We start from the raw sequence: 12477 nt of genomic DNA, 5'->3' as shown, positions 1-12477 counted from the left end.
CACCTGAGGAGTGCTACCTTTATTTTTGCAGAAGAGGAAAATGGTCTGGGAGAAGACTTTGCATGGTGCCTGAGTCTTGCTTCTGGTCATTTAAGTCTGACCTGCACTGGACATTGTCCGTGGGGCCAGAGCTGCCCTGCTTACATGGCTGGCCGCGAGGTCTCCACCCCAGCACCTCTGACTTCCTTGAGGGCTCCAGGCCTGAGCTAAGTGGGGGCCCCGCACCATCTGACTGGGCGCCTAGCACCTGTGGGGAGACATGACTGTTCTGAGCACAAGGGAACAGAACTTCAGAGGGTCGTGCGGGATGTTTGTTTGCTCAGAGAATACTGTGTCCTGGCTGTGGCCTCATGAGGCTGGCAGGGCCTACCTCACAGCTCAGGGGCATGGCCCACAGAGTGGGGTGCCTGGAGGGGATCTGGGCTCCCTGCCAACCCCAGGTCTCACCCCACACAGGCCCTGCCAGCACAGCTTCCTAAAGCCGATATGGCAATGGCTGCCCTTTTAGGGCCATCTCTGTTTGGTGCAGCCTCTCTCTTCCTTCACTGTTCATTCCAGAAGCATCAGTGGAGTGCCTCCCACAAGTTGGGCATATTCTTTCTGTCTGCCCCACTCCTGTTACTCCTTTTAAATTTATCTTTATATTCTTGAGACCTTGAATGTAGTTAGGCTGGCATCTGTGAGGTGTATGGTTACCATGGTTACTATAAGACACAGGAGGAAACACTCCTGGCCTTCCATGACCGGCCAGGCAGGGGTGCAGTGTGGCCAGCCCCAGAGCAGGGTGGTCTGCAGGTAGCCAGCTTTGCCGTCAAACGCTCCAGCCTTAGCCTGGAGCAGTTACCTGAAGGCCACAGGCCTGGTGAGCTGCCGTATGACCTGTCACCGGTTTCCATGCACATGACTAGTGCCAGTGTGGGTGCCATCAGAAGGCAGGGACCCTCTAGGGCCTCGTGTCACGTCGCCTGTGTCTGGTATGCTGGGCGATGGATGTCAGCCTGCCTAGCCCTGATTCCTGTGGCCAACAGAATGAAGAAGCTGGAGCCGGCTCCCCATGAACTTGAGAAGCATGGCTTAGTTGAGTCTCTGTGTTTTGACTTCCCACTCTGGGAGAGCAGCTGGAGACTTAAGGTTTCCCTTTCACAGGACATGGTCTTCCAGATGTTCGGATTGGCACCACCCATTACCCGACCTCTCTTGTGAGCCACCATAAGCGGTGGGAACTGTGCTTTTGAAACTGTTTATCTCTGCCTTCGGGAGACACCCTGAGCCTCCGGGAGCCCCGAGAGGCTGCCGCTGCCCTCCTAGAGCCTGGCAGGAAGTGCTGTATTTGCCACTTCCTGGCTTAGCAAGGCCCCCTTGTCTGAGGTAGGGGAGAAAGGGGGCTCTGCTGGCAGCAAGGCTGTGACAAGGCCCAGGGCTGTGAGTATATGAAGGCTGCCAGGGAGGCTGCTGCCCCACCGTCCCCTGCCCCGCTGCCCTTCACACCCCAGATGTGCTCATTAGAATTAGCCAAAATGACTGCACCCAAAGATAGGGATGATGTGTGGTTTGGGCTCTGCCTTTCTGCCCATCTCCGTGCTCAGCTCTGGAGGTCTCTAGGCTGGGGATGTAGGCTGGGCAGGCGCCACAGGCACTGTGGGAAGAGGAGCTGAAGGCTCCGAGTGTCCGAGGCCTGGCCTCTAGCCCCACTCGCTCAGCACCTGTGCTGGCTCCCAGAGCGGGTGGGTGGGACCTGCCCCAAGATCCTGAGCGGGGTGTAAATTTGTGCATTCTCACTGCCTGCTCTGGGGGACATCCTGCTGCCAGACTCTGGGGACAGGAGGCCACAGCCTATTTATGCAAACACAGTCTGGTGGCGGGATGGAAGCGTAAGTCCACCACAAAGCCCCATCCTGTCCCCAGTGTGAACCTGCGGGAAGAGCACCTGGTGGGAGGGTGGGGCACCCTGGGGTCATGGAGAGGGTGGGAGGGAGGGTACCTACCCCAGGAAGGGCCATATGGGGACCCAGGAGGCTGTCAGCTCCCTCGGGACCCCCCGGCGCACTCCACAAAGACTGAGACACATTGCGCCCTAGCCTCACTGGAAAATGCATGCAGATGACAGGAGCCACAGCTCCTGTGAGAGACCTGGGTTGTGTATATGCCATGTCTTCCCCTCAGGGCACAATGCCTTCAGAGGCTGCAGGACCCTGTCGTGTTGTGTCTGCAACCGTGGCCAGAGTGACCTTTGTACACACTCTGCCATGTCTCTAAGGCGTCCTGAAGTGGGCTAGCTCCCTGGAGCCTGGCCACTGCCGTAGGGAAGGGTTGAGATCACCGTACAGGGATGGGACATGTATCATTCTTGGGTTCTCCCTGCTTCTAGACTTTTTTTGTGGTCAGAGCCACAGGAACTTTGTATTTAAAGAAAGAAAATAGAATGAGTAAATTCCTGATTTCAATTTGATGTCATGGGGTTTTAACCACTTTGAATGGCACATCGGATCTGTTTTTGGGTCTATTTATTGTTAGGATATAATCCTCTTAGGACAGACAGTGGAAATGCGGGTTGCCGCTGCTGTAGTCTCTTGAGCGAATCATCTTTGTATGTGCTTGGTTATCAACTGCATATCCAATTAGGCCCTTTGGTTTCAGATTGTTTACAAGTTACAGGGACCTTTTCTTCCATTTTTAATTTATTTTTTGTGGTTTGAATCCTGAAACTGTATATGATTAAAAAACCAAAATTGTATCACAGGCTATATTTAGAGAAATCTTGTCTCCATCTCTGCTTTCTCCACCCTTTTTCCTTTTTTTCTGTTTCTCCTAGTCCTACTTCATCCTCTTGTTGATTCTTTGTGCAAATACAGGTGGGGTGTGTGCACGTATGCACTATGTGTGTATGTACACGTGTGTGTGCAGCTCACACAACGCTGTTGTGCTACATGTTTTACCAATTCCAGATGGGCATTCTGAGAAGTGTTCTGAATAAACCAAGGAGTCTCAGTCAGAACTGCTGAAAGTCTTTCAGCCTTGCTTTTTATTTCCTTCAGGTCGAATTCCTGAAACCAGAAGTCTGAATTTGGAGAATGCTGGAATAAACACTGACCCCAACAGTCAGAAGATCCTGGTCAATGCTCAGGAAGCCACCTCTGTCCCCCATATTTATGCCATTGGAGACGTAGCAGAGGTACGGCCTGCACCTGCCACCTTACCTCACCACCCCATGGCCCCTCCCTGCTGGGCCTTGGGGACATACGAGGCTCACAGGGGCTCTGGGCCAAACCCCAGGTGCCATTAGACTCAAGTTCTGGTAAGGATTGGGCATCAGCCTCTGCTTGCCAGAATGCTCCTCCTTTCTGTGGAGGGGGTATGGGGAAGGCTTCAAAACTGAAAGCACCATCAGCAGATTCCTGTTGTGAACCTCTGAGGGAGGGGCATCTGTTCGCACACATGGGCCTCAGCTTCCCAAAGGTGGGCTGGTGGTACAGAGCCATGGGGCTGTCCTGGCCCCACAGCACCGAGCTTGACCCCCCTCGCCTAGTTTGCCCTCTGAACTGTGGGTGAGTCGGTACTCTCCCCAGTTGGGCTGTCAGATGGGGGCAGGGCACATGGACGCAGCCCCAACTTACTGTCCGCCTGCTCCTCCCCTTGTGAGTCCCTGGTGGAAGCCCCACCCGAGCCTGGGAGGCATCTGGTCATCACCTCTCCCATGGCCTGTGGCTGGTCTGTTGTGGGGCCCCCACATTCCCAAAGCCTCAGGAGCAGTTGGCCTGTCCTGTATATGTGTGGCATGTTCTAAGGAAGGTGGCTCAGGCGGGGCCCTGGCCAAAGGAGCCTGAGAGACAGATATGCCAGAGCCCCCAGACCCCAGCAGGCCTCTTGGTGGCCAGACCTGCCAGCACCATTGACATGTTAGTTTCCTGTGGCTGCCATTACAAATCACCACAAACTGGATGGCTTGGGTCAGCAGAAATGTATTCTCTCATATTCTGGAGGCAGAATCTGGTATGGGCACGGCTGTGCTCCCTCCAAAGCCTCTAGGGGAAGATGAGTCCTCATCCCTTCCATCTTCTGATGATCCTGGGCAGTCCCAACTTGGAGCTACAGCACTCTGGTCTCTCTCTGCCCATCCTCGTGTGTGTGTGTGTGTGTGTGTGTGTGTGTGTGTGAGTGAATCTGTCTGTTCTGTCTGTATGTCTTTGTTTCTTTCTTCCTAGGACCCTCTCATTAGATTTAGGGCCCACCCTAAGTGACCAATCCTAAATGATCTCAATCCTTTCCTTAACTTCCATTTGCGAAGAGCCTCATTTCCAAACAAGGTCCCATTCTGAGATTGCAGGCAGATACACATGTGGGGGATGCTATTAAGCCCACCATGATGTGTTCTGGCACCAGCCACTTTTCTGAGTTCTGTGGCCACTGCAAGAACAGACAAAAGTCCTAGTCCTTGTAGAAGTGACATTCTGGCCGGGGTCATAGATGACAAGTAAATAAGTGACTATTTCTGGTAGATGTCAGAAGATGCATAGTGCAGTGGTCCAGGGACATCCAAAGGAGGAGCTGAACCAGCTAGGGGACCCAGGGGAGCTCATCAAGGACACCTGTGCCCACCTGAGAGTGCAGGCACTGCCCTGCCCATGCACACCCCAGAATCCACTTTGGGAAATGCTTGAGGGTGGAGGGGGGGAAGGATCTACAAGTGGGTCCCTGGAGGAGACATCCCAGAGCTGAGGGGGTGTCCTCAGTGCTGCAGGACCATCCCTCCTTCAGCCTCTGCCATAGCTCACAATGGGCAGGTCCTCTGGAGAGCTTGGCACAGAGACCAGGGCAGGAGGCCATGCAAGGCTGGGCCTTCCCTTTGTTCCTGAAGCACCAGCCTGCCCATCTGGCATAGGTCTGTCATGAAGACACCTGACCCCATACAGACCCCTCCTTCTAGGAGAACATGGTCCCTGGCATTCTCGTGGTACCACTAGCTGTGGCCAGTGCTGACTTGTGAGCCAAGCGGCTGCCACTTGAGACTGCCCGTGAACCCAGACTCATGAAATGGTGCACAGGAAGCAGACTACCAGATGGAGGCGGGACCCTGGGGACAGCTTGCTGGAGCGTGCGGTCAGAGCTCTGGCCACTCCTCCTACCCAAGTCATCTCTGAGCATCTAGGCGGCCTCCTGGTGTGGATGGAAGTGAGTGGCTTCACATGCCCACGTGACTGGGCAGTGTTGTTGCTTGTGTGACCTCTGGTGGTCGGGACGTGGCATTCTCTGGTGGCGCCTTCTGTGTTCATCCTATGTGCCTCACCCCAAGATAGCACTCATGGCCCTGGGAGAGTGCCCTGCGTATTACACTGTGCTTTCTCTGCACCCAGGAGCTGAGCGAGATCCATCAACAATAGGGCTCGTGCCGACAGAGTGGAAACCCTAATGTTTCAGACTGTGTTGCCAGAAATACACAGTACACACAAAGGCAGTATCTATTGACACATTAAAACTACTCAGTTGGAAAGGCCATTCTGGGCAGTCAAAAAAAGGCCATTCTGGGCAGACACCCCAGTGGTCTGGCGTCCAGCAGGGAAGAGTCCAGCGGGCGGGCGGGGTGGCCATTGTCTAGTGTGATATTGTGTGCTGTGCGCATGGACGTTTCCGCAGTTAGTCAGGCCCGGTGGAATGCACGGGCTGCTTTCACGAGTTTATCTCTGCGGATCTCTATTCATTTCTGGAATGTCAAACAACATCTGCATTTCCTGCTGCTGCAGAGGTGATTGGCAGCCGGTCCCAGGCTGACGCGTGCAGGAACACTGGGGGCTGTGCCACCTCCTGCTCCCCAAGCAGGACACACCCTGGGACGGAGGGGCCTCCAGCAGCACAGCGTTCTGACTTGGGATCTCTAATGGACTGTGACGTGCCAGCCAAGCTGCTTGTCAGGAGCACACGAAGTGTTTGCAGGGCCCATTTTAGCCTGAATCCCAGTTGATGCAGATGGTTGAACAGTAGTGGGATCTCCTTTGAGCTTTGTCATGAGGGCAGCTCTCCAAGGCCACCAACATGAAGAAGGGGTTCAGAGAGAAGCTGTGCGCGAGTGTGGGCAGTGCAGCTGGGCTCATGGGCAGCTCACCTGCTCTTCTAGGGAAAGGGGTCATAACCACAGGTGTGTTCTCAGAGCGGGACAGAGAGAAGCAAGCTGGAGAACATGCAAATCTCCCAGGAACCCTGGGGCTCAGAGGCAAACAGCCTTTGGAGGTTTCTGAAAGGGAGAAGCTTCTCTAGGAGGGCATGGGTGGTGGTGAGTGTACTGCAGACTCCCTCAGACATGCCGAAGTGACCCCGGACTCCCTCCTTGCATCAGGGGCGGCCTGAACTGACACCCACGGCTGTAATGGCAGGAAAGCTCTTGGCCCAGCGGCTGTGCGGTCAGTCCTCCAACGTGATGGATTACAGCAACGTGAGTACCCACCACCCTCTTGCACACTAAGTCCAGCCTGGAGACGACTGCAGACCTTCCCCAGGGGCATGGGGGGGGGTGTGTGTGTGTACATACATCTGTGCGAGTGCATGCACATGTGCCTTCCCATGTGCACGTGTGTGAACTTTAGCTCTGAAGGTGTGGCCCAGGAATAAATGAGGGTGTCCACCTGCGCTCTTCCCTGCTGCCAGCCAGCACATCTGTAGACCTAGCCTGCTTTTGCTGTTCTTGTGTCCCACAGTGGGGACCTTCAGTTTTGGGTCCCCAGGAGTGTACCTCACTTAAGACCTGCTTTCCAGGTCCCCACCACAGTCTTCACCCCGCTAGAGTATGGCTGTGTGGGGCTGTCGGAGGAGGAGGCCATGGCTCGCCACGGAGAAGAGCATGTGGAGGTAAGTCAGGTCCCCGAGGACAGAGGGGTGCCAGGACATGATGTCTGTGTAGCACTCATGCCCTGATGACAGCCTCTCCCCGACAGAGGCCTGGCGAGCGAGCAAGAGTGTTGGCATCCCTGCTTCCCAGGGCCTGCAGTTTGGCAGCGGAGGGCAGGGGTCCCTGAGTGACAGCTGAGATATGGTGTGAAGGGACACGTAGGGCAGGAGTGCTGGAAGACAGCCCTAGAAATGAGGGCACCTTTAGGGTGTGGTCCCCCTCACAAGGCATGTGTCTTCCTCCACCTGGAAAGGCTTCTCCTACCCTCTGACCTTCTCCTGCCCCCCGGCTGCTGCTCCCCACTCCCACCCTGCCCTACCTGGCCCTGCCCTCGTGTACCTCCACCTTCCTGCCACCCCTGCCTCAGTTCCTTATTTGAGATTTGTCCAACGATCACAGGCCCCCAACAGCCCAGACTTAGGTACTCACCCCAGAGGAAGGCTACTTCTGAATCTGTTCAGCTGGCCTGCTGTGGCCTTAGGGTGGCCCCAGGAGGTACCCCGCATGACTCAGCAGGATGCAGGAGCCTTTGAAACCTGCCAGGCTATGCATGCTGGGAGCTTTCCGTGAGGCTTCATCTTGCTACTGCAGCAGCTTGCAGACGGACCAGGAGAAACCAGACCCCGTGCGGCCACCACTGGGGGCCTGGTGTCCTTCGGGAATGAGTCACTGGGTTCCAGGGCCTGCCCCTTGCCCCAGAGCCCCGGTCCCCTCCATCAATGGGCCATGTCTGACAGGCTAGCCTTCCCCCCAGCACTGTATTTGCTATTTTTGTTTGATTCATCACAAGTACATGGGGGCATATGTTCATGGCATTCTATAATGTTGTTTTATGTTTCACAATGTTGAATGGCCAAATACCCTTTGTTTGTTTTCTTTTCAATTCTGTCTTAGTTAGAACAATATTCTCTGAAGTTCCATTAATTAATAATGGCTGTGCAGCACATGTGAGGGCCCCGCTCATTTTTTACTCGGCCGCAGCCCCGAACACGCTGTCGAGCCCTTCTCGGGTGCTGAAAGCCTTTGTCCGACAGCTCCAGTGTGGCCCGGGGGCCTCCTTATGCCTGCCTCCCTCCCTTTGCTCAAGTGAGGGCCCAGCAAGCACCAGAGTGCCCTCAGGAGGCCAGATAGCCACTGGGTGGGCTGGGAACCCCTTTCCAATGTCTGCAGTCACCCCGTCCACTCTGCAACATCCACCTGATGTGTACTCCTGGGGGCACCGTGCCCTGTGTTGAGCCTCAGGCTCTGTAACAAGTCACAGTGAGCTGCACTTAGCCAATCTGGTGCCCACTTTGCTACCATGGTCGGTAGGGGTCTTGGGCGGGAGCGGGTCTGTCCTGCAGACAGTGTGGCTCCAGCCACAGGCTACTTTTGTGTGGGAGAGAGAGGGGTACTGTCCATGGCCATCTGAGCCATGTCCTCGCCCCCCAGACCACAACCTGCGGGCCAGGTGGGCACTTCTGGGTTCCTACCACATCCATGCAGTTCACTGGGGCTATAAAATGCCTAGGAGGCTACTGACTCCAGGATTTGATACCTTGTCACTTAGGTTTATCATGCATATTATAAACCACTGGAGTTCACAGTGACTGAACGGGATGCATCCCAGTGTTACGTAAAGGTAAGTGTCCTCCTGGGCCTGGGCTGGGGCATGCCAGGAGGTGAGAGGCAGGGGAAGAGCTGGCACCCACGGGTGGGAAAGCTCCACGCAACCACCCATGCTCCCAGGGCAGGGCCACGTGTGCAGTCCCAGGGTCCCGTCTCCAGTCAGGCTGGCAGTTGACAGTGTGGCTTTCAGATGGTGTGCCTGCGGAAGCCCCCACAGCTGGTGCTGGGCCTGCACTTCCTCGGTCCCAATGCAGGTGAAGTCACTCAAGGATTTGCTCTGGGAATCAAGTAAGTCCAGAGGAATATTAGCCATTGCGCGATGCCCAGACTAGTGTCCCTCTGAATGTCGGCAGCTCTGCGGTTGGGAGTCTGCCACCTTGGTGTTGCTCTTACATAGCGTTTCCGTGTTTTCAGCAGAGCGTTTCCTCAGACGTGGCAGGCCCCGTTACACGAGAGGCAGCTGGGCCACCTGGGGAGCAAGGGGAGAAGCCCATGTGCCTGGTCACCCAGGACGGTGGGTGGGGGAGTGGTCAGAGTTTGGGTCTTTTCTACTCAGAATGAGCAGGGTTGGGGCCCTCCTTCACATGGCAAAGCACCCAGGCAGTCATGAGCGAGCTTGAGGAGAGCTGCCCCAGGGCCAGCATGTGTTTTCCAGAGCTGGGCCTTAGGCACAAGCTGTACTTTGTGGGGTCACGCGTCCCCAGGCTTGCCTGGAGCCTTTGCTGATGGAGGCTCTGGGTGGGAGCAGGTTGTCTGGGACAGTGGGGTGTGGGGCTGTCAGAGGCAGGAGGGCGGAAAGGTTAAGTGGCCATGAGGGAGCCGGCAAGGGCTTCCTGGGCCGCCTGGAGCCCCATATATGCTTGGGGCTTGGGGCTGTGGCCAGGACCCAGCCTCGGAGCTTGGGGGGAGATAGGAAGTAGGAAGTAGGACAGGGCAGGAGCTAGAGCGGCAGGGCCCTTACCCAGGAAGGCTGATGAGGGCTGTGAGGGTCTAATCCAGATGCCCCGAGGGTATTGAAGCCACTGGGTGGGCCGGGCACCCGGTAACAATAATATTATAGGACAGAGCCAATGGGAAGATCGAGAACATGAATGGGCAATTCACAGGAAAAAAAAATTAGTAGAAAAAGTAGAAAGTTGCTGTGCCTCATCTGGAATTTTTAATATAATTAAAACACCAAGAAACCATTTTGGTCAGTGAGGGTTTGACACCGTCGAGCCCAGTGGTGATCGTTTTCCAGCACCTTCCTTTCTGGAAGGTGGAGAGGCTAAAGGTTTGAGCAAATCAGTGGAGTGAGGAGACCCATGTTCAGACACCATCAAGAAGAGGGTGTGAACTAGACCCTCCCACTAGGTGCCTTCGGTCCACATTTGAAATGCACACACTTGTTCATGTCGGGAACTCACCCACCAGATATTCTAACACGTGTGCAGAGACAGAAGCGCACTGTTTGTCACAGCCTTGTCTGCAGACAGTGGAAGTGCCCTGTGGGGAGTCCACACTCACTGCCTCTGAGGAGGTGAACACTGCCTGGGGGGTGGTTGCTGCTGAGGGTGCAGGGGGCATGTGTGTGAGAAGAGCTGGGTGCTGACCAGAAGAGCGAGGTGAGCAGGACCGGGCAGGGGGCTGGGCGGGTGCAGGCTGCAGTAGTAAGTGGGCTCAGGCTCACTGGGGCAGGCAGGTCAAGCCTCACCTTGGCAGGGGGAGGGTGTAGGCCCACGGAAGGACCAGCTGGAGCCATGGGCCAAGCTGGGGCTGTGCCTGGTGGGCTGGGAGCAGCAGGAGGCCAGGATGGAGGGAGGGAGGGAGAGGAGAGGTGGGAGGTGGGCCTGACTTGGAGCTACTTGGCATTTGCTGGGAGACACGTGGGTGTTGGCAGCCCTTCCTGGCTGTTGGCTGGGGAAGACAGGGTGGGGGCCGGGACTGGGGAGCAGTGAGGAAACTGGGACTTCTGAGGCCTTCCCCTGTGTGACATCTTCAGAGGCACGGGATGATGTAGACATGCCTCCCCACACTGACTCATCGCCTGGGTCCCTCTGTCCCCCTGTGCATAGGTGCGGGGCCTCTTACGAGCAGGTGATGCGGACGGTGGGCATCCACCCCACCTGCGCTGAGGAGGTGACCAAGCTGCGCATCTCCAAGCGCTCGGGCCTGGACCCCACCGTGACGGGCTGCTGAGGGTAGGCAGCCATCCCTGCCAGGCCAAGGGCACACGGCGTGCCTGCCGCCTCCCACAACCAGGCTCTTCTGAGGCTCATTTCCAGGTATGCAGCTGGGGTAGTCTCCATGTTTAAGGACGGAACAGTGGTTGGGGGGTTGGGTGCTGAACTGCTCTCTCCAGGTACTTGGGGGGCCACGCTTGCCGTGCCGCTTCAGACATGTGAGCCCTGTGCCCAGGCCACGGTGGCTGAAGAAACAGGTCTGGGAAGGAGGCCATTTGAGGGCCCCACCCTCCACAGGGCACTCCCGGACACCGGCCTAGCTGCCACTGCTCCCCAGATGCAGGAAATGTCTTGAGGCTGGGCTCACACCACAGCAGCCCGTCCGGGGGTTGGGGGGAGCATCGGGTGTGGACCGCATCCCCTGGCTGAGCCCAGTGGGCTGCCGGACAGGAGGGGCGTGTCTCCCTCCAGCTTTGCTCCACGCAGAGCAGCGCCCGCTCGTTTCCCTGTTGCCCAGAAGGTGGAGATACTGCCTTGTGCACGGCAGCCACCACACATCTGGTTCTGTTAGAGCTTTGCAAAGTCGGGCTGGGAAGGTGGCAGCCGGAAGCCTCGGGGTACGTTCATCCCAGCCCTCTTCTGAGGAGGAAGAAATTAGTGAGACCCTCCCTGACCCCTGCTAAAAGGTTGCATGTGGTCAGGGCCTACTCGGCTGTCAGTGTGAGAGCGTCCTCCGAGCTTGCGCAGCCTGGCCTGGAGTGTCTGCTATGTCTGTCAGTCCCTCTGAGATTTGGGTCCTGAGAGCTAAAGCAGACTATAGATGGAGCAGTGAGCACCCCACAAGATGCCCTGAGGCAGGCCCAAGGGCTGGGCAGCAGCTGAGGGTCCCGTGGATTTAGGAGCCCCCCCCGCCCACCGCCAGGGCTGCCCTTGATAAGGACAAAGGGTATCCCGAGGAAACTCCTACCAGAATATCACACCCAACAGAGCTGTTTTGTTCAGAGCCTGCTATAAATTTTTTTCATTTCAAAATTTTTTTTTTTTAACAGTACAGTGTTCCCTGTGATACATCGATCAGGGGACTGGGGACGGGGGCTCTCCCTAGGGCTCTTTTCTCCTCTGTCCCCAGAGGGTCCCTGTGTGTGGGCACAGAAGACGTGGCCAGGCAAATGCCGGGATGGCCTGACTGCCCTATGCCGAACCCCGATTCTTGCAGGATGCCAGAGGCTGAGCCCGGGCAAGCCTCACCTCTGCCTGGAGAGCCCCGGAGGTCATCAGCGTGGGTGGCTTCTGGACAGACCCCGTGTGTGCCCTGCAGGGATGGCCCCAGGGGCTGTCAGCCCCTGACCTCGCACACCCTTCTGCCTGGGCCAGCCCCGCCAGGCCCCTGATGCCAGAAGATGACGACATGCGCAGAAACCCACCCTTTGGGCTGCCCATGTCCGAGCCCCCCTGGCGTTTCTGGAGTGTAAATAAAGAGGGTGTTTCCCTGACATATGCTCTGCCTGTGCTGTCCCTGATGCACACCCCCCAACCTTCCGCCCATGATGACCCAAGTGGAGGTGGGGCCTGGCTGCCCAGCCTGTCATACATACACCTCATACCCTGCCACCCCGTTGTTTGGTTGCCACTTTCAAGCTGTGCTACAATGGGAGGCAGGGTCAACATGCCCCAAGCCCTGCAGTCACGCCCAGAAGAGCCTGACCCTTTCTCCCAGGCACAGGGAGCACTGCCGTCCCTCCCAGGACCCTCTGCTGGGTCTCTGTGCACCTCACAGCAAGGCAGACCCTCAAGGGGAGTGGGAAGCCACTGGCTTTATTCCAGAGCAAC

At 56.7% G+C, this 12477-nt stretch overlaps 1 protein-coding gene across 2 annotated transcripts in view; it reads left to right on the top strand.

The window, feature by feature from the left end:
- Window positions 1-12142, top strand: part of TXNRD2 (thioredoxin reductase 2) — a 47415-nt gene extending 35273 nt beyond the window's left edge. For both annotated transcript variants that reach the window (XM_077745888.1, XM_077745887.1), the window contains exons 12-18: window positions 3036-3172; window positions 6329-6424; window positions 6745-6837; window positions 8427-8498; window positions 8676-8773; window positions 10540-10749; window positions 11864-12142. In XM_077745888.1, coding sequence (XP_077602014.1) covers window positions 3036-3172; window positions 6329-6424; window positions 6745-6837; window positions 8427-8498; window positions 8676-8773; window positions 10540-10663 — 620 coding nt within the window. In that variant the 3' untranslated portion in view covers window positions 10664-10749; window positions 11864-12142. The remainder of the gene's footprint in view (window positions 1-3035; window positions 3173-6328; window positions 6425-6744; window positions 6838-8426; window positions 8499-8675; window positions 8774-10539; window positions 10750-11863) is intronic.
- The last annotated feature ends 335 nt before the right edge of the window (window positions 12143-12477 follow it).

The sequence above is a fragment of the Crocuta crocuta genome, unplaced genomic scaffold, assembly GCF_008692635.1.
Source record: "Crocuta crocuta isolate KB4526 unplaced genomic scaffold, BGI_CrCroc_1.0 scaffold344, whole genome shotgun sequence".
In the NCBI taxonomy this organism is placed as follows: Eukaryota; Metazoa; Chordata; class Mammalia; order Carnivora; family Hyaenidae; genus Crocuta; species Crocuta crocuta.
This window is presented reverse-complemented; position numbering and strand designations above follow the sequence as displayed.